This window comes from Pygocentrus nattereri, chromosome 5 (genome assembly GCF_015220715.1).
Source record: "Pygocentrus nattereri isolate fPygNat1 chromosome 5, fPygNat1.pri, whole genome shotgun sequence".
Classification (NCBI taxonomy): domain Eukaryota; kingdom Metazoa; phylum Chordata; class Actinopteri; order Characiformes; family Serrasalmidae; genus Pygocentrus; species Pygocentrus nattereri.
In genome coordinates this window covers 25,775,786-25,800,626 of record NC_051215.1, presented here as the reverse complement: position 1 = coordinate 25,800,626, position 24,841 = coordinate 25,775,786, and the positions used below count along the sequence as shown (strand labels likewise).

The window sequence follows — 24,841 nt, the reverse complement described above, 5'->3', positions numbered from 1 at the left end:
TGTCCAAAACACATGGCCGCAAGTCCGATGACACGACTACAAAGTCAATCATTGAACTGCGGCCTAGGGTGTCCTGGTGCCATGTGCACTTATGGACATCCTTGTGTTCAAACATGGTGTTCGTGATGGACAAACTGTGGTTTGCGCAGAAGTCCAAAAACTGAACACCACTCGGGTTCAGATCAGAGAGGCCATTCCTCCCAATCACACCCCTCCAGGTCTCACTGTCATTGCCCACGTGAGCATTGAAGTCCCCCAGTAGGACAATAGAGTCTCCAGGAGGAGCACCTTCAAGCACCCTTCCCAAGGACTCTAAGAAGGCTGGGTACTCTGAACTGCTGTTCGGTGCATAAGCACAGACAACAGTCAGGACCCGTTCCCCAACCCGAAGGCGTAGGGAAGCTACCCTCTCGTCCACCGGAGAAAACCCCAACATACAGGCACCGAGTCGAGGGGCTATGAGAAAGCCCACACCTGCCCGCCGCCTCTCACCATGGGCAACTCCAGAAAAGAATAAAGTCCAGCCCCTCTCAAGGAGATTGGACCCAGATCCCAAGCTGTGTGTTGAGGTGAGCCCGACTATATCTAGCCGGTATCTCTCAACCTCGCGCACCAACTCAGGCTCTTTCCCCGCCAGTGAGGTAACGTTCCAAGTTCCAAAAGCCAATTTCAGCAACCGAGGATCAGAACGCCAAGGCCCACGCCTTTGGACACTGCCCGATCCACAACGCACCGAACCCCTACTACTGCCCCTCCCATTGGTGGTGGGTCGATGGGAGGGGGGACTCATGTAACTCCTTCGGGCTGGGCCCGGCCGGGCACCATGAGTAAATGCCCGGCCACCAGACGCTCGCTGGCGAGCCCCTCCCCCAGGCCTGGCTCCAGGGTGGGGCCCCGGTAACCCTGTTCCGGGCAGGGTACACAAGTCCTGCTTTTGTGTCTTCATAGGGGTTATTATGGATCACACTTTGTCTGACCTGTCACCTAGGACCAGTTTGCCATGGGAGACCCTACCAGGAGCTTTTGCTCCAGACAACATAGCTCCTAAGATCATTCAAGCACGCAAACCCCTCCACCACGATAAGGTGGTGATCCAAGGAGAGGACACTCTAATTTAGGAAACAATAAACTAGCTAGCTAACAATAAACGTTACATAACTCGCTTAAATTCCTATGAAGTGCTCTACATGCAAGGACAAACAGTCTGTGACATCAAAAGCCATATCCTGAACATAAGCAGGAGTCTAGAGATATTGTTCGGATTTACATTGCATGATTGCTTATATACATATTTAGATATTAATATAACAAAATACATTTGATTATTATTCTGCATCTGCACTTTATCTGGTTGTTTCCATGTCTTCACTCAACAGTAAATAATACCTATAATAAACAAGAGTGCAATAAATTCAATTAAGAACATTTAAAATATCTTCTTTTACTCAGAAATGCAAATGCTGTAGCTGCTACTCTAACAGTTAGCACAATGGCATAATACATGACATTGCGTAATAATATAATTCAAATATAAAAATTAGACCATGCTTTTCTCACTGGCAATAAATGAATTCTATGGATAAAAGCTGTGGTTCCTTTTCCCACTTCTGGAGCCGCACCACCCTGTATGTCTTGGTGTTCTCCTGTTCTATCACTCACTTCACCTCAGGAAGAGCTTATTCATCACTTCATTATTAGCAGGGTACTCTAAAATGTACAAGGCAGTTACACTCTACAACCTGATCTGAGAGCCACTGGGCCAAAGACATGTTTTGGCAGAAAAATAAAATTGACATAATTTTGAACTGGAGCTACAGCACTACTGTAACCCAAGTCTCTGACCTCTAGACAGATTTTGTGACACAGGGGACGTTCAGGCCACATCTTTCCAAATTCTCAGATACATTTCGTTTCATTATTGTTGATAGTACACCGCAAACTGGGACTGGGAAAAAGGCATCATTTGTCATCCACAGCTGATCTCTCTAGTCTCTTATTCAACATGGAGGAAAAGCTACTTTATGCTGTTGAACAAATTGAGCTTCATGCCCCTCACAAAGACTACCATCATCTGATCATGAGAGTTTTCTATTTATTATTATACATGTTTTCTCTGCAAATTGCATGCAATTCCACCAAAGAATCCAAATCCAAAGTCTCCAAATCCCCCAACCCCCTGTATGATGGGATAATATATAATGTTTATTGATTGTTTCAGTCCTTTTCCCTCTCTCAAATCACTGTCCCAATCTCGCTTGTCAATCAAATGAATTAAACTGCTTCAAAGAAATAAAGCGTTGTCTGAATGTCCCCATAGACATCCGTTACTTATTAGCTACATAAGCCTTATAGCTCCAGTGCAATACTATGACAGCACACTTCAGATGTCTTGACCAATTGACGACATTTGTGGTAAAGAGAAAATCCTTTCAAAATCCTCACCAAGACGTTGAAGTCCCACTATACTGCCTGTAAAAACTGCATAATTACACATGCAACAACAATATAACTACTACATACATTTCTATGAAGCCCTGGTTGTCCAGCTTTTCTGATTGGCACAAAAATGGCTTAAATACCTAAATTATGAGAGCACTTGTGCTGCATCTTCTCAGGAAATGTCAAGGAAACACTTCGCTAGGTACTACACCATACTTATGCTGTTACCATGTTGTTATCGTTACCTAATATTTCTGGTATTAAACCATTCTGTAATGTAGGAAATTAAACACCATGTTACAATCAGAAAAGTCTTGTTAATACAAATGTAAGTAGCCTCACTCTATTACACATTATATAATTACAAAAGACAAAATACGCTGTGGCAACTACTCAAGACACACTTGTGTAACTACATGTAAAGACTAAAGCTGATACAAATGTTTAATTACATATGCTGTACCTCTGAAATACTTCTGTAACACTAAATGCATCAAAAGTAATTACACTGTTGCTGCATGTATTGTTAATATGTAACTACACAGTTACAACAGACACTTTATTTACGTGGGACTGCTAGGAAGGAAAGAAACAAAACTGTGGAAAGACGCAGCTGTAGCTGACCTATGCAGGTGGGAGGGTCAGGCTGCCAGAAGAAGCGGTTGTTGAGCTGGACACACGTGATCTCGGATACACCCTGGACCTGGTAGCCTGGGTCGCACTGGAAGGAGATGGTGTCACCCGGCTCTCTGCTGTCCCCATAGCGGCTGCCGTTTTGGGGGATGCCTGGGTCGTTGCAGGTTGAGGCAGTTGTAGCTGAAGTAACGTAGATAAATTTTAGATTAGTTTAAGATCAGTGGGGCATACATCAGAGACCAAGGGGTGGGAGGGGGGCAGAGAGAGATAGAGGGAGACACAAAGAGAGAGCGAGCGAGAGAAGCAGAGACAGCTGCTCTCCTCTAAATATGCCATGCTGTGAGCCTCCCAACAACTCACATGACAGCGTCCATATGCATATGATCTCTGCTGCATATCTACAGAGATACAAAAAATAGCCCTATTTCATCTACTTTGTCACATTTCAAGCACAAGTTTAATTATACAAGTTTCACAGCAGCGTGTATGAGTAATTAGGGCCCTTTGAGCGGTATATTTCTGACACTATACACTGGAAATAAATAGAACAGGAATGAAACGCGTGAGCTGAAAACTACAGACAGAATAGAGGATATGACAGTGAGGGAGATGAAACAAGGGCGAGAGACAGCGAGAGGAAGCTGGAGAGGGAGAGCAGGAGCTGCTTACTGGAGAACTGGATGGAAAAGCCCGACTTGCTGATGAAGTAGTCGCTGTCGAACTGCAGTGTGAGGATGTTAAAGGTGCTGTGCGTGTCCTCGGGCAGGAGGGAGCCGCTCCACTCCTTCAGCAGGATCCCGCTCTCTGCCGGGCCATCCCATACCTTCAGAATGTCGTGGTCCACCTCAGTGTCAAAGACGATGAAGTGGAGGCTGCAGACATCAAAACACATATGCTTGCTCACTTCACTGTTAGAGGCCAGGGGTTCTTCACCTCTTAAAATCCTAAAAGGCTATTATTTAGTAACTACAGGGACTCCAGTGTAAACTGACTGAGCTGTTCTTAGGTTTTAGAAGTGATAAATCCTTGGACCTGCTGGCTAATGTTATTTTGCTATACTATTCAAACGTTATAACTTAAATATTTACACAGCAAGTAACTCAAACCTTAATAAAATCTCTTCTAAGTGCCATATTGACTGAAATTTTAGCATAGAATTTCTCCACTTGTTTTAAGAACTACAAGTGATAACCCTAAGGGTTCACATGTAAGGCCATTCATCAACTCACTCTCATAAATACATTACTGTTCAAAATTCAGAGACTGCCTATCATTTATTTCCAAATGGGCAGTAAGCACAACTTGTTAATTCTGTCACCTCACAGCAAGAAGGGCCTGTGTTTGGTTCCCTGGACGGTTGACCAGGGTCCTTTCTGTGTGGAGTTTCCATGTTCCCCCCATGTCTATGTGGGTTTCCTCCACAGTCCAAAGACATGTTATCAGGCCAACTGGACATGCTAAATTGCCCCAGGTGTTATTGTGTGCGTGAATGTATATCTCTGTCTATCTATCCTGTGATAGACTGGCCACCTGTCCAGAGTGTATCATGCCTTCCGCCCAGTGACCACTGGGATAGAGTCCAGCACCACCAGTAGTGTAGTGTGCATAAAAAACATTATGTGGTTGACACCTGCTATAATTTTCATTGTGGTGAACTTCTCCACTTGATTCAATGAGCTGCAAATGACAATACTAAGGCCATGTACTTGGGCCCACACTCTTATAGCTACACATATTACATATTAGTTTAAGAGGAGCTCCACCTTTTTTATATTTCAACATGATTCAATTGTTGAGAGTCAAACAAGGACTTTAAGAATTGTACAGAAACGTGAGTATGTGCGTTTAGAGTGACATTCACTCTAATGTTTTGAGAAAGGTGGTGGTAGGAACCAGGGACTGTGAGTCTACATTGCAAATATAGCCATTTCATTTATTATCCAAAATGACCAGTGAACCTACATGTGTCCTCTGAGTTTTCATATGTAATGTCGATGGTAAAATGGTGGTAAACGTAATAAATAAGCTTTTGGGAGACTCATTTTGCTTCACACCACCCTACAGGCACCTCCTCAATATAAATGGGTTTTAAAACCAAGGTTTAGGCCAAACCTTCTCAAAACTGTTGTAATCATTTCATATAATAACGTTCTAAGATGTAGCTTTTAGAGGCATTGAACTCTTTAGATATCTGGTTCCTATCACCACCAGTGTGAACGTGTGAGTGGCACATCAAACCATTTTGAATGATTTTGTTTGCATCTTAACCATTTCATTATGCAGCCCTTTTGAAAAACTGGCGGAATTCCCTTTTAACAGCCTTTATTGAATAATAAATCTCATGGCTGAAGGGGTTCAACTCACACTAACGGCTGTAAATCACTGGTTCCTAACCCTGCTGTTCAAGCTGCCCACATTACCTAGCTCTAAAGAAAAAAAGGAGCATGATTTAAATATGTCAAGTGGTTGCACAAAAATACAATGTATTACATCAACACAATTGCTGTCTTTCACTTTACTTATTTAGCAAGAATTGTGTTGATGTAACATATTTCATTCATGTGCAACCACTTGACACATTTGAATCATGCAATTTCCTAGCACTGTGTTTTTTTCAGTGTGCTTCAGTTCAGGAAGAGCTTGTAAATTAGCTAAATAGTTGAATCAGGTATGTTAGAGCAGAGCAATATGCAGAACACGGTTATTCCTTGACCAGTATATCACTTGTAACTCTAACTCCAAGGAAGAGTGTGCTTATCTGGAATCTCATATTTCTTTTTCCCATTTACCACCATTTTACCATCAAATTACCATCAACATTACATTAAAAATGTAGGTTCACTGGTCATCATTTCAACACACCAGTCATCCTTTACGTCATCTAAAAATTTCATGGTGAATGGACCAATACAAATGCTTTAAAATCACTTGGAACAAAATCTCTTTACATTGACTTACATTGAAAGGTTAGAGTTTTTTTTGCCTTTTCCTGTAAAGTTACTATCTTAGAGATACTTGTTTTTCATTAGACAGTGACGATATCTACCTACTCAGCCCACAACAGCTCAGCCACGCCTGCTGTTGCTGAAGTTCTAAGGAGCGTTTTAGTCTGAGCTGTTTTCTGGTCATGGTAACAATTGAATATGGTCATTTTTGGTACCTACACAAACTGAAATACAGATAAAAAGTGAAAAGAAATTAAATGCAAGTAAAATGTATGATATGGGCTTTTTAGTCCTGCAATTCAACCCTATGGGAGTAAATTTATCTCCAATCTCAGGATTACTGTCTCAGTTCAGTGCGATTCAGTGCAATCAGTTCTATTTATTGCAATTAGTTGGTGGACAGTAGATGCAGCTACTCAAACCAGCTGAAAGCCCAGTTAACTTTATTTTTACAGATTAAATTTACAGAGTCGCTTAAGTCTTATAGTTCAACATTTATGTTCTATAATTCAACTGTGTGGGTATAAATGTAACTCAGTGTTGATTTGCACGCCACAGTTTTTTTCTTTTTTAGATTTTAAATAATTCCACTTCCTGTAATTATTTAAACTGTGTTGGGGGCCCAGTTTCCACATCAGTAAAACATTCTTAACTTGCACGTGAACAGAGAAAGCAGACAAAGTGATCTTCACCCTTCCATCTCCTCCTTCTTATGAGGTTGTGTGTACTGCCATAGTGCCCCTTGGCTATTTGCCTTGAGTCAGCCTTTCAAAATTGCAAGGCTGCTGTGCAAATTTGCAGCTCCGATTATTTAGATCCAACAAGGCCACGGCCTGTCCTCACATCAACTGCAGCAAACGTTAGCAAAGCGAAAACACTGCAGACAAGCCATTCATCAATAGTAGTCACAACAACGTTAAATGGCCCTTTGGGATCTGTGGGTGGACATCTTTGGGCTCCCTTGTTGGTGACGTGAGTGTAAACACAGAACTGTTTATCCAAATACTTCAACCGGTCTCGATATTTCTGTACCGAGAGAGACACTGACTGCAAATTTGAGGGAAAACCCATTCCGTTCTGAAATAATAGAGCGCATCCAGTAGTGCTGTCAAATCACACCATTGCCACAATCTCTTCTTTAAACTGAATTGGCTTACCTGATGTTCAGCCCATTTTTGAAAGCCTAATTGGCTTATCTCTGCTTGTGTTCGCCGTTTTCTCTCCTCTACTCTTACGATAATGGACTTGAAGTAACAGATGCCAGCCAGCGGTAGGCCTCATAGCGGGACGGCGATGCAATCACCATGCCATGTTATAAGTTGTGTGGGAATTACATGGGAATTAACAGAGGCACAGTGAAAAATCCACACCCTGCTGTCAAGCTGGGGCCCAGAGAGGAATTCATGGATTTTCGGTACCTGATGGTTTTCCCTGTATCGGCCTCAATGGACCAGGTGCAGTGGAGGTTGTTGTCGTAGGGGGCCGGGTAGCCGGGAGACAGGATGCGACCAGATGTGGCACCGCTGATGTGGCCTCCACACTCCGCTACGCAAGAGAAGCACAAAAAAGAAACACTATTGTATGCACTCCGTTTTTTTTTTCACAGATATTACTTACATATAATTTATGCAGTATTCCCCCTTACTCTAAACATAATCTATGGAGCCAGGAGGCTAACGTAGCTAACATGTAATGGGTGTTTATTAGCCATTTGTTTTCATTCATTAGTCACTCATTTGCATCACACTTTCATCTCACCACACGCAATTCAATTTCAAATAGATCTGCTTATGTGGTTTTTGACCGTAGATATACAGCTGTGTGCAAAGATCAGGCGCCCCTAGTGAAATTCAATGTTTTTTAATTTTCTAAGTAAATAAGTTTTCACGTCCTCTACATAAAACACACTGCACATTTTAATGGACGGTTACTGTTTATTGGTTGAATTTAACATACTTGAGGGAAAAATACCTAAATTGAGGCATGTACAAACATTACAGCATATGTAATATTTTTTCATCTTAAAAAAATCTTAAATTCACCAAATAAACAGAAATTATGCATTAAAATTTGCAGAAAAATGACATTTAAGTTTGTTTAAGCATCAGAATTGAGTACATTTCTTTCACCATTCTTTCAGCATTTTCTTTTGAAGTCTTTGGTAATGAATAACACCAATTTTCACATCTCTACTGGAGTCATTATTTTATATTAGCATCCAAAGTTAACTAAAGTGAATACCCACCGCTTCATGCTGGGTTTAATACTACTTATAGCAGCTCTACGTAATCGGTGACACTTAAAGCTGGTAAGACTTTTTTTTGCTTTGCTGTTGTTCAGCAAATCTCTTTGCTCTGAATATTACTAAAAGATCGTCCGAGTCCAACAGTTATCTGAGCTATCAAAAGATCTGGTCAATCATGAGTTAGTCAAAGTCGTAGTATTATACGTTTTAAATGGTCCACTTCATATACAGGTTGTTTGTGACTACAAACGTGCGTTACAGGCACTCCTGCATTCCCTGCAGTTCTAGGTTGCACACCCTGTCCAAATCCTATTTATAAATGACATAATAACAATATTGTTTTTCACTCCTGCCTTTTGCAGGAACCCAAAGCAAGCTATAGCAGTGCCAAGATGATTCGGGAATACAGTAGCTACTTATAGAAGGGCTTTTTTTCCCTTAATCCTTATATCCACATTTTATTACTTAATTTTTTCATTTCTTATTAAATTTTTCACATTTTATAATAATAGTGATAAAATGAATTGACATTTTGTATTTTATTCTATTGAAACTACTTAATTTATGCTGAACATTTGTTGCTGAAACTGTATTGATTGATGATTTTGGTTTTAAACAGAAATTCATTCATGGCATCACCTTTAAACCGAGGCATCAAGCCTTTAAACAATTAATCTATAGATCAAAATGGCCCTAAGATGATCAGAACCATACAATCAGAATGGACACGGCTGAACGAAGTTCATTCCAAACACCTCTACCTACTTTAAAGCTTCGAGAATCCTGCTAGTCCTCACAGTCTTTCTTCGACGTGTGAAACATGATGTCGGCTCAAAGGGAAAGGAAACGGCCTTATTATGTTGACTAATTCAAACAAATGAATACAATGACCGCTCTGGGCAATATCATCCATTTTCCATGCCAAGCACCTGCAGTATATCTCATTCAAGGCGTTTTAATTAGGGCACGGGGACTGGAGCGATGCAGAACGGCACCATGTGTCTCCTTTCAAAGGTGCACATTCGAAAAGTGCTGGGTTGGTTTAAAAAACCAATCACAGATGCTTTGAGCAGTTCTGAGCAAAGAGAGATCCTTACGTCGTCTCTCAGCGAAGCGCTGGGCTCACAGTTCCATGCAATTACACTGAATAAACTCTCTTATGGATGCACTTTACTGTACACTTGCTGGCCTCTTTATTAGAAACGCATATTTTATACTTCCACTCAAATTGTGCATCAACAAATGGATCTCTATCTGTAAACAAGCAGAGTGGAGCTGTAAGATACAGTACTGTAAAAAATCAGAGATCACACATCATTTGTTATCTACAGTAAAAACAGGCATTAAAGTATATTTTTTCAGAATCAGGAAAAAAAAAAAAAAACAGAAAATGACAGAAGCCTCAACAACCAAATATAATATCAGCGTTTTCAGGGTTTAGTGTGTCCACTCTTTACCTTTATTACAGCCTACACTCTTTTTAGAAGACTTACTTTCAACTTTTTAACACTCTGTACACTGATCCTCTCCTGTACTCCACCTCCCAGAATCCTCCAGGTGAGCATGTGATACTCACCATACCTGCATAAGCCAATCATTGACCGCTCTCCAGATCCTGGTCACCTGAATTCTGACCAAGCCCCCATGACTGCCATCTACTCCATCCGGTAAAGACTGGCTCACTTTGCTCACTGATTTGTGAAGTAATTTCACGACGTGTTTTAGTGCACACTGAGTGTTCTTTCTCTGCTGCTGCTCTGTGTTTGACCCGGCTTGTTTTTTTAACCTCGTTTTTTTTGTATGTGTCCTTTTCGGCTGGGTTGCTTGTTCTCCACCTCTGTTTGTCTATTAACTATCCATTTGATGTCTCTAATGACTGTTAGTAGTCTCTCTCTGGTCTGTTTTGCTTTGTTTCATTGATCCTTGTTATACTGAAGTCTCAAATGTTTGCTTTTACCACAAGTGTCTGGTCTACTCAGACAGATCACACTTTGACTCATCAGACCACAAAACGTTCCTCCACTTCTTTCCTCTGAGATATGTAATTTGTGTTGTAGTGCGAATTTGCTCCTTGTTTGTCTATTTTCTTTCTCTTCTTGAACAGCCACACATCCTTTCAGACCCATAGCGCTGAGTTGTCTTCTCACAGTGGAAGGATGGACAGAAACACCTGTGGATGTTTTCAGATCTGAAGCAGCTTGTTTTTGTCCTCTCTCTCAAAGTCGAAAGTTTTAAGTGCTGTTTATCTGATGGGGGCAGTTTTTGTGTCTACCAGGTTTTCCAGGTGGTTGTTATGAGTCACATTTTCTCTGTAGCTTTTAATCAGTTTTGGTTTCTCCTGTTTTTCCCTTTTTTCCCTTTGATGATCCCCTCTTTTATCACTGCAAAGGCCGAAACAGTCATTTTGACAGTTCTGAAATTCTGATATGATAATTCAGACAAAATGAAACCCCCAGATTTACTGTTCACTTACTGTTATTAAACTAGTGCATATTTCAGTCTGACATTTTAATGAGCTCAATATTTAAAGGATCAGTGTTTCTATCTCTTGAGGCCACTGGCGGTCATTAGACTGTTTTTCGTCTCTGCGAGTGAAATCTGTCCTAATTAATATTTAACCATACCAAAGGATTTAAATTATATATATATATATATATATATATATATATATATATATATATATATATATATATATAATGTTAATTTTGTGAATACAGGTGACCATTTTTTTAAGCATATGTGCATTTATGAACATTTCTTCAAATTGTCTGTGGAAGTCAGTATGACTGGCTATTTAGCAGTAAAAAAGCAAGACTTTTGCTGCATGGTAACACTGGTACACATGGTAAGTTCACTGAAGAAAGAACTTAATTTGAAAGAAAATCTGTGGTATCTGTATAGCCTCTGTTGTGTAATACTAGTACTGACCCATATGGATTCATTTATAAATTAATTTCAAATCCCAGAATTGAAATTGGTTTTCCAGACGTTTCTTGTAACATAGTCCAACAATACAAAATTAGTTTTTACAGTTATTCACTGTTGTGGTATAAATAAGTGGTCAAAAAGACCTTTCTAGCGGATATTCAAGTGATCCAACCTCTGTTCTCTTCAGAAGTATTGGTAAAAATCTTCTGAAAAAAATGTGCACTTCACGGCCGTTTTCCTTGTTGCACCGTGTTCCTGGAGGAACATAAATTTACTCCACTGTGTGCTTGTACATAGATGGAATGGCAATAAAAGCCTCTTGGCGTCAACTGGAAATAAATAAATCAATAAATAAATGATGGTCTCCGAATTTTACAAGGTATACTGTTAAGTGTTTCTAATAAAGGGGCCAGTGTATGTTCTTAGAGGTGAATGAACAAAGAAAGTGTGAAGATTTAGTATGTTTCACAGTCAGTTCTGCATGCGTATTCAAACTGAAAAAGGATAATTACAGAGTAGGTAGCAGCTAAATTTGCTGCTTTAACAAAGACTTGGGCCCACCGCTAGTAACATGACAGCACAGGCAAGGATCATCCCATTATAGCTCGACTCACAGGATTTTTTAGGTTGGTATTGTTATACTTGAGCAGCACTGTACTAATATTTTCCTTTGTGCGGGTTTTAAAAGTCATTACTCTACCTTACACAGCACAGCAGACTTCTGCTGCCTCACATGCTCTTATAAACGCCTCAACACAATTGAAATCCACTATTAAACGAATTAACATTCCGGTCGTGCACAGAGACCTTTCTCATTTCTTTAACCAGTTTCTGAGTAATCTTCTGTCAAACAATGTACTGTATGGCTACCACTAACGGTACTCTGTGCCCGACTGAGCATTTCCATACACTAAGAAGTTCTCCATGAGACATGCGATGACATTTATCTTTCTCAAGCAAACTTTCCTTAGTCAGCTATAAATGACTCTGCCGATGTTTTTGACAGCCTCTGAAATACACCACTGCTGAAATGAATCATTTTATTATTTCCAGAATTTTTTTTTGTCTGTTTTTCCTTTCTCATCTGCCTCTGATACTATTTTTGTAAATAATGACAAATGATGACAAGCAGTTAATGGATTATTTGTGACGTAGGGTAGAAACTTCACATATCCTTGTACTACAGGCAAAATGTTTGAAACACAAAGAGCCTGAGAGAGCGCAATCACTTCAGTCAGTGAAGAAGTACAACAGTTAAACAAAACAAACGCCTAGTATTCCATAAAAAAGTCAGACTGAAGCTGGGATGGTTTTAAACCCTTCACTAACCTCATTAATCTGATGACAAACGTCATTTTTTAAGGGAACAGCTCAGAGAAAAATCTGCTATGGTAAGTTTTGCAAACGCTGTTTGATCCCAAGTAGCCAGTCAGTTAAAACATATTTGGTGTCTGAAATATGCTTTTTTACTTTAAACCCTGCCTCTATTAGGCTAATGTAGCTAATAAGCAATGGAGGCTAATACCTCAAACGACAAGCATGGTGCTAACCACACACTAAATCACCACAAATTTGCCTAAAATCATGTCAAATTGTTAAATGATCTTAAATAGTTTTGCTTATGTGGCATCTAACTGTTGAAATTCCATCCATCCATCCATCTTTTAAGCCGCTTCTCCGTCAGGGTCGTGGGGGGTTGCTGGAGCCTATCCCAGCAGTCATCCGGCGGAAGGCAGGATACACCCTGGACAGGTCGCCAGTCCATCGCAGGGCAGACAGACAGACACAGACAGTCACTCACACCCAGGGGCAATGTAACATGTCCAATTGGCCTGACTGCATGTCTTTGGACTGTGGGAGGAAACCAGAGAACCCGGAGGAAACCCACGCAGACACGGGGAGAACATGCAAACTATACATAAAAATAATAGACTCCAGATAATATGGCTATTACTACTGCTTTTAGCTATGTGACTTAATTTTGTCCAGATTCATACATAAACAGAGACCTCATAAAATCTGTTTGGGATTACTGAACAACTCTATATGTTTTGAGATAAATTACCATGATGCTAATGGATGTTCCTTAAGCCTCCTTTCCTTGTTGGTTATTTTAGCCTTGTAGCTCCAGTGCAAATTTAAAGAAGCAAAACTTAGACTCCAAACATGTCTTGGCCACCCAGCTACATTTGGTGTAAGGATAAAGTATGCAAATTAGAATTTTCCTGGATCATTCCTTTGTTTAACGCAGTCCAGGGGTGGATCTTAAAACGATAATTGTTGTGTCCTCGATTCCTCTCTACTCCGTCCTTCAGCCAGTGACCTTGAAATCAATTGAAATCTGACATCTTTGAGGATGTATAAATTCTTTCATTCCATTTGAAGGAATGGAGCAGTGAGGAGAGAGTCTTCAGACATGCATGCATCCTACAGGGAAAACTTTTTTACGCAGCACATGACATCAGTGTTTGGTACAATACTCTCCGCCTCCCCTCTGCGTTGGATATCTTCAGTTAACATGGTGGTTCTGTAAAAGGCTGAAGATTCAATTAAATTGAAGATGTATTTCAGTAAAATATGCTCATTTCAGCTTGGTAATAGGATATATATTTTTATCAAGAGCAGATCTTTTAAGTCTTGTAATAGGTGACAGACTGAAGACGACTGAATGAAGTTCTCAGTTTCTCAGTAAGGGCTTCCTAAAAATCCTTTCAGACCAATTTTCTCTGTAGCTTGTAATAATTTTTTGAACTCTAGTTTTGGAAACCCCTGGAACCTTATTTCTCTTTGACTGTCTTATTCCTTACACATGTGGATTTTCTTGTATACCTAAATGCCTCAGAAATATCTCCTGAAAAAGAACTTCTACTTACTGGCTGTTTTGACTGAATATTAAACAAATTAAATAAACCTCCGATTTTTTTTTACAGTAGTACAAAACATTTTCATGATCATTGGCTTTGATGGTTAACTGTAGACTCTGTCAAGACCTTTGTTACTGAATAACTAATACGATCATTTGTAGGCATGCTCTTACCAATGCAGGATGGTAGTGGCTTGTCCCAAACCCGACGGTCTCCACTGAGGCAGGTCAGCGTGCTGCTGCCATGTAAGGTGTATCCCGGGTTGCAGCTGTACAGCACATATGTATTGGCGAAATGGCCATCGTCCTGGATCTTGTAGCCATAGTTCGGGGTGCCTGGCTCTTCACATTTGACAAGGTCAAAGCCTTGGAAAGGGAACGGAACAGGAGGCGAGGTCATCAGAATGTAAAAGAGTTTTTTTTAAAGAAAAAAGGACATCTGTCCACTGAAATCAACCCCCTGGCAGGCAGAGGCTGATTCTTGCTTAATAATGACATAAAGGTTGTCCTATAAAAAAGGCACCTGCCCGCTGCGATTGCTGCAACCGCTGCCAGAGCAGGCAGTTTCAAATTAATATTGGCACAACATATGCTCGGCTGAAAGATCATCTTTTATCTGTGCGCTTGCCCTGTAGCTGTACGACTCATTTTATCCCCCCACGTTCCAACTGCACGCTAAAGCACTTTCAAAGGCATCGTAAACCAGACAGCCTGGAACGGAACTAGCTTGCACTCATCTACTCCACCGCCTCTCAGCTGAGCCGAGCCAAGAAGATTATGGAAAATAAAGAAAAATGATTATTTCATTTCTACTAGTTTCATTGTCCTCATTATCGTTATTTTGTTTAAATGGTTTCTGTGAAAATGACAGTATAATATGCAGATCAGCAGCAACACTGTGGTATATTTTTGCAAACTTAATTTGTCAAAAAAAAAAAATCAATAACTGTATAACAATAATCAGAAACTGCAGCAGGCTGAAGAGGTCGATATATGTAAAAGCTTTGGTTTTTGTGGCATGTCAAAAGCAATACATTCAAAATGGGCTGTTTTTGATGCTTAGACTCAATATGCAGTAGCATGCAAAACTTTGACCAACCTGGTCAAATGACATGTTTTATTGATTTCTTCTACAGGATACAAACTTAAAAATGTCTTTTTTCTGCTAATTTTAGTGCACAATTTCTATTTCTACCCCCCCCAATATCTTCCTACCTAATTAAGTATGTAAACAGTAATTGTACATTGCAGCAACCTTGCAGAAGTGTGTTCTTTATGGAGCCCCGCATTTAACATCCTGTAGAAATAAAAACAATGCGTGGCCACAACTTAGTAAGGCGTGGGAATGAGATGATTAATGCGTGGCCATGACTTAGTAAGGCATGGGAACGAGATTGTGGCTTACTAAGTCATGGTCACACATTAGGATCTTGTTCCCATGCTTTACTAAGTCGTGGCCATGCGTTATTTTTATTTCTACAGGATATCACGAGCGGGGCTCCGCAGTTCTCTGTGGAGCATGTGATCTTTTTTTCTTACTTCACATGTAATCTGACCAGGGGTGCACAAACTTTTCCATATGATTGTGTGTCAGTGGCTTGGTTTTTGTGACATCACAAATTTTATTTTTTATTTTTTAATGTCTGTTTTTGCAGCTTAATTTCTACGTAGAGAATGTATGGTCTAAAGAGTGGATGGTGAAACTTACTACATTTCTAAGGATAGAACAGTTTTCTATGTTACAGTGCCTCGAGTAAATTGCTTACTAGTGTATATCAGTTTGAAGCCCTTGCTGGTTCCTGTCCCATTGCTGTTAAACTCAATCCATAGATGGTTGGAGGTGCTATTGATGACGACGTTGGACATTTCACTTTTTGTGAAATTGCCCAGCAGTCTCGATGAACTGTCTTGGCCATCATAGACCTGTAAAAAGGAAAAGGCAGAAGACAGGAACAGCATTATTGAGAGCTGGACTGCTGCACTGCTTTCCAAGGCTTTGTCCGAAAAATGGTTCTTGAGACAGCCGCGTTCATCTCATCGTAATATTCATGGGGAGGTTTTTTTTCCTGCACCCCAAAACAAAATGTTGAATTTGGTGTCTCTGCTGATTTCGTAATTGCTTTTGGATATTACATTCATATGGAGACAGTAGCCTCCATAAAAGGAGGAAGGAAAAAAAAAAAAAGCAACACGGCAGCACGGTAGAAAATATTAAAGGTCATAAATCAATGTCAAGCAGCAGTTTTCCACTTTTCTAGTGTGGATGACATTGTTTCAAGCCCTGATGGAATAGATGATCATGTGACTCTGGCTTGCATGTTTAGAACAGGCTGCCAGTTTGCAGAAGATTGGGAATCCTCTGCCAGAGTGAAGAGATGTTTCCAGCTCCCATCTTCAGAGCTACATAAAACAAAGCACCACACAGAGATACCACCAAGCCAAAAGGATCACTTCTGGAATTGCTCACGAAGCCAGAATTAACCGTAGTCATCATTTTAACAGAAAAGTGCTTGCCAAGGGACGCGTTGGAATTGCACGCCTGGTATCGAATAAGATCGTAATGGAGTCAATTAGCTGTAACACATTCATGGAAATAATGTTTTTGGGATTAATGGAAATACCGCAGGAACGAGACTATAACAAAGATTTATGTGCATCTGATTGCAAAGCTGTTTCACTGTTTCACACTCTGGCTACTTAATTAGTGGTCATAGTAGTCTTCAGGGAGCTCCTTTCTCATATGAAGCTATGGACGCCTTGAGCGCTGAAACATAAATGAATCTATGAATAGTTAATGTCTTGGCAAAGTCACATGCCGGGTACCTTGTGGATTACAAGCTCTTACATGTTAACCATGCGGCAAACAGCAGAGGATGACGCAACGGACAAAACTCTGCCATCAAACTTCTTAATTTTCGGCCGAGCCGTGCAAAACAGCCCACACTAATCACACTAAGCTGGGGTACCTTATTAATCTATTATCTCCTCTTTAAACAGGCGACCTTTGAGAGGTGCGGGCTGATCTGGAGGGGAGTTTGCAGTGAATTAAAAATGCTGAAGGGTGTGAAGGAGCCACACTTGGCGTGCATACTTATGCTCCAGAGTGGGAGGTCAAAGCATGAAGTCAGAATTCTATTAATTCTGTATTAACAGAGTAGTTTGGGGGAAAAAAAATTCTACAAAATGTTTTGCTTATTAGGTTTTTGCACTGGGGCTACAAGGCTAATGGACGCTTATAACCTCCAATTAAAATTATGTTTACCACACGCCTAAATCTTCACACCAAAATAATCATTAATATATTACCTGTTAAAACTTTGTTGTGACACTACATATCATACTAATATGTACAGAAACGGAAAAACATGCTGCCTAGCTAAAACTTGCCTTTGAGAGCCCATTTTGGAGCTAAATTACATTCATTTTGGTGGAACTTACAATGAACAGCTGTTTCACGTTGCAAACCTCTGGGGTGAAAAACATATCAAAATGTGTAAAATTTCACTTCTAATCCAACTTTGGTAAATTTATATCTTTAACTATTAGTGCTACTGCTTTGGCTGTAATGACCTCTGATGGAAACTGAATGTAGCTACAGCTGACAGGAAGCTACTAGAAGCTTATGAGCACCAATTAACATCTTAATGTTACAAACTGCTAATTTAATCACATCATTCCAAAGAGTCAATAAACACCCTCATAAAACTTTGCTTATGACACTGTATGCCATGCTGATATGTATAAAAATGGACAAAAGCATGCTATAACTATAGGTAAAAGTAGCAGTAGCAGCCACTATGAAGCCATATGTCCATTGGTTCATATTATAGGCCCAGTCAAAGCTCTGAACCTCCAAAACAGTGCAAAGACTAATTTAACCAGTATATAAGCATAAACCTTTTAACATCTCTTGCCCTCTGGCTATAAACACATGGGAGAGATACTGCGTGATATTCACTCAGTCAGGAAACTGTATTATTATCTTATTATCTTTACTTTTGTGGTTTACTGTCTGGTAGACAAGTAAGCAAGCCTGCTAATTGCGATGGTAGCACCTTCGCTAATCACAACTGCACACAAGTCACCCCGCTGCCACCAACCACACCAGTTATCTACACTTTTTTGCTATAGATCAGTTTCAACATCATAATCTTGTGAGTTCATAATTGTCTGTTTTCATTTTGTTCACTTCCGTGTCATTACTGTTTATGGTAAGCACATTAGCTAGCTTGTTAACTTCTCCAACATGGATTTTCCTTACTCTTCTGAACTAGGATTGGTCAAGCTCATTTTGCAAGGCGATTCAAACTGCACATGTATAGTATGACTGAGGCTTAAATCTGCAAATTTTGGACTCCAAACATGTCTCGATTGATTGACTGCAGTTGAGGTAAGAGGGTAAATTAGATTACTCTAATTCCTCTAATTCTATTATTCAGAGATACTCAGAGGAGAATGGGTTTTTCTTTTGAGCTTTAGTCAAAAGCATCCCATGTCAGCATAATACACACTCACCGGCCACTTTATTAGGGACACCTGTTCAGTTGCTTGTTAACACAAATAGCTAATAAGCCAATCACTTGGCCACACCTCAATGCATTTAGGCATGTACAGGTGGTGAAGACAACTTGCTGAAGTGCAGACCGAGCATCAGAATGGGGGAAGAAAGGTGATTTAAATGGCTTTGAACGTGGCGTGGTTGTTGGTGCCAGACGGGCTGGTCTGAGTATTTCAGAAACTGCTGATCTACTGGGATTTTCATGCACAACCATCTCTAGGGTTTACAGAGAACGGTCTGAAAAAGAGAAAATATCCAGTGAGCAGCAGTTGTGTGGACGAAAATGCCTTGTTGATGTGAGAGGTCAGAGGAGAATGGGCAGACTGGGTCGAGATGATAGAAAGGCAACAGTAACTCAAATAAGCAACCAAAATCTCTGAGGAATGTTTCCAGCACCTTGTTGAAAGTATGACACGAAGAATTAAAGCAGTTCTGAAGGCAAAAGGGGGTCCAACCTTTTACTAGCATGGTGTGCCTAATAAAGTGGCCAGTGAGTGTATTTGAGCAGTCAATGCTGGCTATAATTTCCAAATTAAGATAATAAAAAAAGTCAATTTGATTGAAACGTGATTGTGTTGATCCGTATTAAATCAATAAGTTATCTATGAATTTTGATTGTGTTACTGCCCGTGATAACACATCCAGACATAAGTAAATACTGCATCAGCGTACACGCTGTAGGAGCTTAATGCATACAAATTGCTAGAATCACATTATATCGACTCACTACTGGCTGGCACTGACTCTGAGGTGCTTGGTTGCAAGGCCATGCAAGCAGCCACAAACAAAGGATCATGGCAGGCACCCGCCCTCCTCTGTGTTTGACGGGGTTAATCAGTGTTGGCTTGGTGTTAGCTTCAGTTATATGAGCCCTGCTAGCATTCTACCATTTACTGCATTCACTGTCTAGCTAAAGCTTAAGAGAACTACACATAGTTATTTATTTATTTTTTTTCCTTTTTAACCTGTCATGTCTGGCAATTTTTGCAATCGGAATGGTAATCCGAATGCACTTATGTACCAAACATATTTGTTTTCACAAGAACAGCTCTATAGGTTACTAAAGCCTATTCTTGTTAATGTTTGTATTTTATTTGTTTGGCCAGGCCTGACAGGCAATAAAGGAGAGAAAAAAGAGGACAGGAAAGAAAGAGAAAAAGGGAGAAAAAAAAATCATAATAATAATAAAAAAAATCTACACATATACATAGATCTACACATAGTTAAACTGCAAACATCAATCAGTGTCAGCTGTTAACTGTGACTGATTCTCAGCATTCGACAATGATCAAAATGACTACCTAGACTAAAATTGTCTACCTGTGGAAATCCAAAAATTTCTCCTTTGCTCACGTCTTCAGTTTCTTTCCTCTCACAGCTGAGAGGACAGCTGAGATGCTATAAAAGCCATGCAACACACCATGGCTATATTTTATCTGTCAGGATGCTTAATTGACCAAGGTGTACAGAGCAATGACTCTGTAAGCATCAATGTCATGGCAGTCGTCGTCACACTGAACAGTAGTATGTCAACAATATGATGGTGGCGACAGGTGTGACGTCAATAATCTACAAGACAGATTGTACTCTCTTTGTAGTGAAACAGGTAGCTTTTCATTGTCTTTATGTACAGACAATATCCACAATTTGTTTAGAACAGTGTATTGTGTTGTAATGTATCACTATAACAATAAAACACTGTCACATTGCCAACCTCTAATTTCAGCTAAACTGGAATTCAGATGAGAGCAATCAGCCCTACCAGGAGGAAGTCTCCTTCTCTGAGCTGGAAGGTGCTGGCTGTGAGCTGGATCCCCTTGCCGTTGTCAGTCCTCACACGGTAAATGCACTCATGGTTGTTGTCATAGTTGTTCGGATAATTTGGGGAAAGGAGGACCCCCTCACTCCCCGAGGAGGAGGCACCACATTCAGCTGGCCAGAACAGAGAGGACAGAGAGAGATGCAATGGTGTGAGTGAGAGAGAGAGAGAGAGAGAGAGAGAGAGAGAGAGGTGCACAGGGTTAGGCTGAAAGGCTACCTCTATTTTTTGTCACAATTATCAATAAAAAAGAATTACTAATATAAACAAATTTGATATCAAATGAGATAAAGCCTTTCTTGTGTTTTTGATTTTATCATTTTCATCATACTGCTTTCCACTGATTACATGCACTTACACTCCATGAAAGTAAAACCGGTGAAACTTCTTTTAATAATTTGACCCTTAAGGCCAGAGCACTCTGACTGGACAAAGACTAATTTTCTAGTGTTTGCAGTTGGCCTCAGAATTTCCAGAAAAATGAACTGACAAGCAAAATTAATTAGAATGACTAGAGAGCAGAGGTGGAGAGCAAAGGCTGTGTCAAAATTTTACTCAATTAAAAATGGAAGTATGAAGTCAAAATATACTTGAGTCAAACAGTGTGCAGCCCTAAAGATAATCAAGTATTTGAAGTAACACAGTGGTGTCCATCCATCCTCCTGAAAATCTACTTTCCTGCAGGGTCCATGCTGTTTTAAAGTGCAAGAGGAGGTGGGGGGGTGGGCAGGGGGGGGTAGTTTCCTCTAAAAAGAAGCTTTTTTGAATGTCATGCATGTTTGTGTGATCTATATATGAGCGATAAACAACATTGAGTGCTGTAGTTTATTGTTGTTGTAGTTTATTTATTGTCAACAATTTTTTTTCTTAAACAAAGTAGAAATAAAATCAGGGTTAACTGTACATGCTTAAAATGTACTTTATCGTACCATTTACTTCATTTTTACAGTTTGACCGTTCACTTCGCTCCTCTGCCATGAGGAAAAATTACAGACCTTATAACTGGACCAATTCATTGTGCACTGAACATTTTGATGTCCCTGTGATCATCATTCAACGTCGAAGCGTGTTTGTTTGGTACCCACTGGTTATAATCACTGTCCAAAGAAAACGTAAAGTTACTATTTTCTTTTTTGTTTTTCTTTTTTGTACAGTGATATGAGAAAACTGAGCACCTGAAAGCAGCATTAGCTCCAACCTGTAACCTCCAACATGGGGCTCTCCTTATCTACCACTAATGCACATTATCTATTACCACAGTACAGTAACAAAGTACAATCATTCAAATGTTCAACTCTTGTCTGGGTGGTCAAACTCTGGCCTTCAACCTGTGATTAATATACAAGCACAGAGTTAATTTTGTAAACACTAAGCTTTTGGTGGAAACAACAAAACAATCGACAGCACTGAAAATGTTAGAACAAGATAGAGCCTACAGAACTACATTTCAAATAATGGTGCTGTCTTTTATATTAAGATAAGATTGAGATAATCTGCCCATCAATTATTCTGACAGAAGTGAAATGTTGTTATTTACATGAAGCATTTGAGTGTTTTCAATTATTATGATACTAACATTTCATTTTCATCCCACCACTAACCACAGCATATGAAAGAAAGAGTTCAGGGAGGAAACAATCACCAAATTCTTTTATATAATACAATACCTGCCTGCTCAGCAACAAAAGTCACCCATTTTCCCATAAACCCATCCCTTAAAGTAGAGGCTCTTGTCCCTAAAAGTAGCATTCTCTTGGAATAATTAAGCTAGCAGCACCCTGACAGCTGTTGCTCTATTTCCTGCTGATAGGCCAGTTAGGGTTCTCGCACCAGTTGGAATATGAGCCTTTGTCATTTTGATGAATCACCACAACAGAAAACTTCCAAGGAATACTAATTAAAGCAGGGCTTTATGCATTAGTTAGGTGTTGGTCACAAAAGCCCAGGGCTGCACTAGAATCAGATGTCCTTGTCATTAATATTCTGCTCTTGTAGCTCTAGTATATACGCAGATGTTGCCTCAAGACCTTGAGTTCTGCAGCCTGAACTCTTGCAGTGACTACCTGATAGCCTAACTTTCATAAGTATATAAATACATGGGTCATGAAATGCATGGAAAAAACACTGTTTTCCCTGATTCTGAATGGAATGATTTAATCTAACAACTAAAGTAGAGCTCTTCAACTGTTTTTATGCTATGAAACATGGGCTACTGAGGTGTGAGGAGTACATGGAGACAAAATGGGGGACAATGGGGACACTGCATTGCACTGAATAAACAAATGAATATCTCTGAATGCGACAAAGTGATGTTCAGTTTAATATGTCACTTTATAAAGCTAATAAATAAATTCTGAAGGCTAATGGTTCTGGTAGAATCATTACCACAACTTAAGGACCACCACACACATACCCTCAAACATACACATACATATTTGTATTCCTATCATAGTGGGGTATTTCCACTGACTTCTGTAAGGATGTAGCTAAATGCTGCTGGGACATACAATATGCATCCAAAAGATTGTAGACACCTGCTCAGTCAACATTTCTTCTGAAATGAAGAGTATTTAATAGTGTGTTTGTTCCCTTTTGCTGCAGTGAAAAAAATGCAATTAAAAAATTCTTGACTGAAACCAAAACAGAAATTCAGGGAACACTTAACTGAAAACTGAAGGAAAGAGTTATTTTATCTCTAATTTCCCATTTTATTTGTGCTTTTGAATTAATGTAATAATGCTGACAATGCTCTAAAGGCAAAAACTGCTATGCTAGAAAAGAGACCTGACAGAGGTCAGTGGGCTTATTTAATTTTAAACAGCTATCTAAATATTATTGGATTGTATGTAGTAAAAGTTGTAAAATTGTGAAGTATAACATTTCACATTTTCACAAAGGCATCTGAATTCCAGAGCACCTCTGTGAACAACTATAATAACAACAGAAAATATATATTTTTTTAAAAAATAAAGCATGGCTTTCGAACGCCCATCTAACAGTCTGGCAGCAGGGCCACTACTAACGCACAAGTCGCTTAAGTGTTCATCATTTAGCAAAGAAACAGTCACAAACTCACACCAGCAGGATCTACTGAATGCACTTTTGCAGCAACAACTCTAAAAAGTAGAGTTAAAAACATTTATTACCAAAAGGCATCATGTTATCCATCATTATTTATGTGATGTATATTAAAGAAGTTAAATCCATTAATGCTGAAAAGCATGTGGGCTAAAGACCTTATAGAACCATGTAGACAGCATAGACTATATAGAGCTGCAACGTGTTTGAGTGTCTCACTACTGATCTGTTACAATTCAAAAAGTTTGAACACACTGACACTGATTGGAAGAGCAAAGGGACACAGGGAACAAACAGCATTTTTAATTCCGGTCTCATTTTCATTAATGTTCAATTTATTTGTCAAGTGTTAGACTTCATTGTAGGCCTGTTTTATCAAAAGTGCCACATTCGACCATGTTTCAGTGGCTGAAATTTCGCTGTGTACCTGTCTTGGAGATTTTAAGTCTCTATAAAGAGCTGAATACACACACACACACACACACACACACACACACACACACACACACACACACACACACACACACACACAGAGCTGTTAAATAATTAATTACAGTAATAATCTCATCTGAAAGCCCTGCACAATAAGCACTGATCATTTAGCCAGCATCTTTATTCCTATCCACAAATCCCCTTGGCCATAACTTGGGCTCTGAAAAAACGAATGAGAATGTTTACTCGGTGAAGTTCGATTAGAAATACATTTCTAATAAAATGAGAGATTTGTCGATGCAATTTGACAAAATTAGCTTGATTTATTATTAGAAAGGTTCAAAGTAAGGCAACATTCAGCCAATGACTTGTGGAAGGACAAAAAGAGCATGGAGAACTCCACCTCTACTGCAAGCGCTGCATCTTGACCATATTCATCTTGACTCACCAGTACAAGAGCGACACATCTTTCACTTAACACTCACTAAATTAATGTCTGAGTCATGAGTTCTGCACTGTCTGCTAATATTTTTAGGTATTCAGACAGTGAGTATTTCATAATAATAAGGCAGTGACACATAAGGCTTTGTCTTCTGTGCTTTGTATGTGTTGAAGGTATCAGACCTTATTTAACAAAGCACAAAAAGTGCAAAGAACTCTTTAAACTAGTGAGCTAATACACACACACACACACACACACACACACACACACACACACACACACACACACACACACACACAAAGTGATTTAGGGATATATTTGATAGCTTTTAAATATATTTAGGCCTACTTAAAACAGAGGTGCGAATAACCCTTTGGACCCTCTGAAAGTAACATCAGAATTCTGGGGGGTCTCTGAAAATGAATTTTAAGAATACATTATGGTGTTATGATGCCA

At 39.6% G+C, this 24,841-nt stretch overlaps 1 protein-coding gene across 2 annotated transcripts in view; it reads right to left on the bottom strand.

Moving 5' to 3' along the window:
• The window catches only part of LOC108425438 (CUB and sushi domain-containing protein 1), a 664,112-nt gene that overhangs the window by 168,492 nt on the left and 470,779 nt on the right, over positions 1-24,841 (bottom strand). For both annotated transcript variants that reach the window (XM_017694090.2, XM_017694091.2), the window contains exons 22-27: positions 20,377-20,546; positions 15,823-15,979; positions 14,231-14,422; positions 7,439-7,565; positions 3,745-3,947; positions 3,064-3,255 (exon numbers count right to left, since the gene is read on the bottom strand). In XM_017694090.2, coding sequence (XP_017549579.2) covers positions 3,064-3,255; positions 3,745-3,947; positions 7,439-7,565; positions 14,231-14,422; positions 15,823-15,979; positions 20,377-20,546 — 1,041 coding nt within the window. The remainder of the gene's footprint in view (positions 1-3,063; positions 3,256-3,744; positions 3,948-7,438; positions 7,566-14,230; positions 14,423-15,822; positions 15,980-20,376; positions 20,547-24,841) is intronic.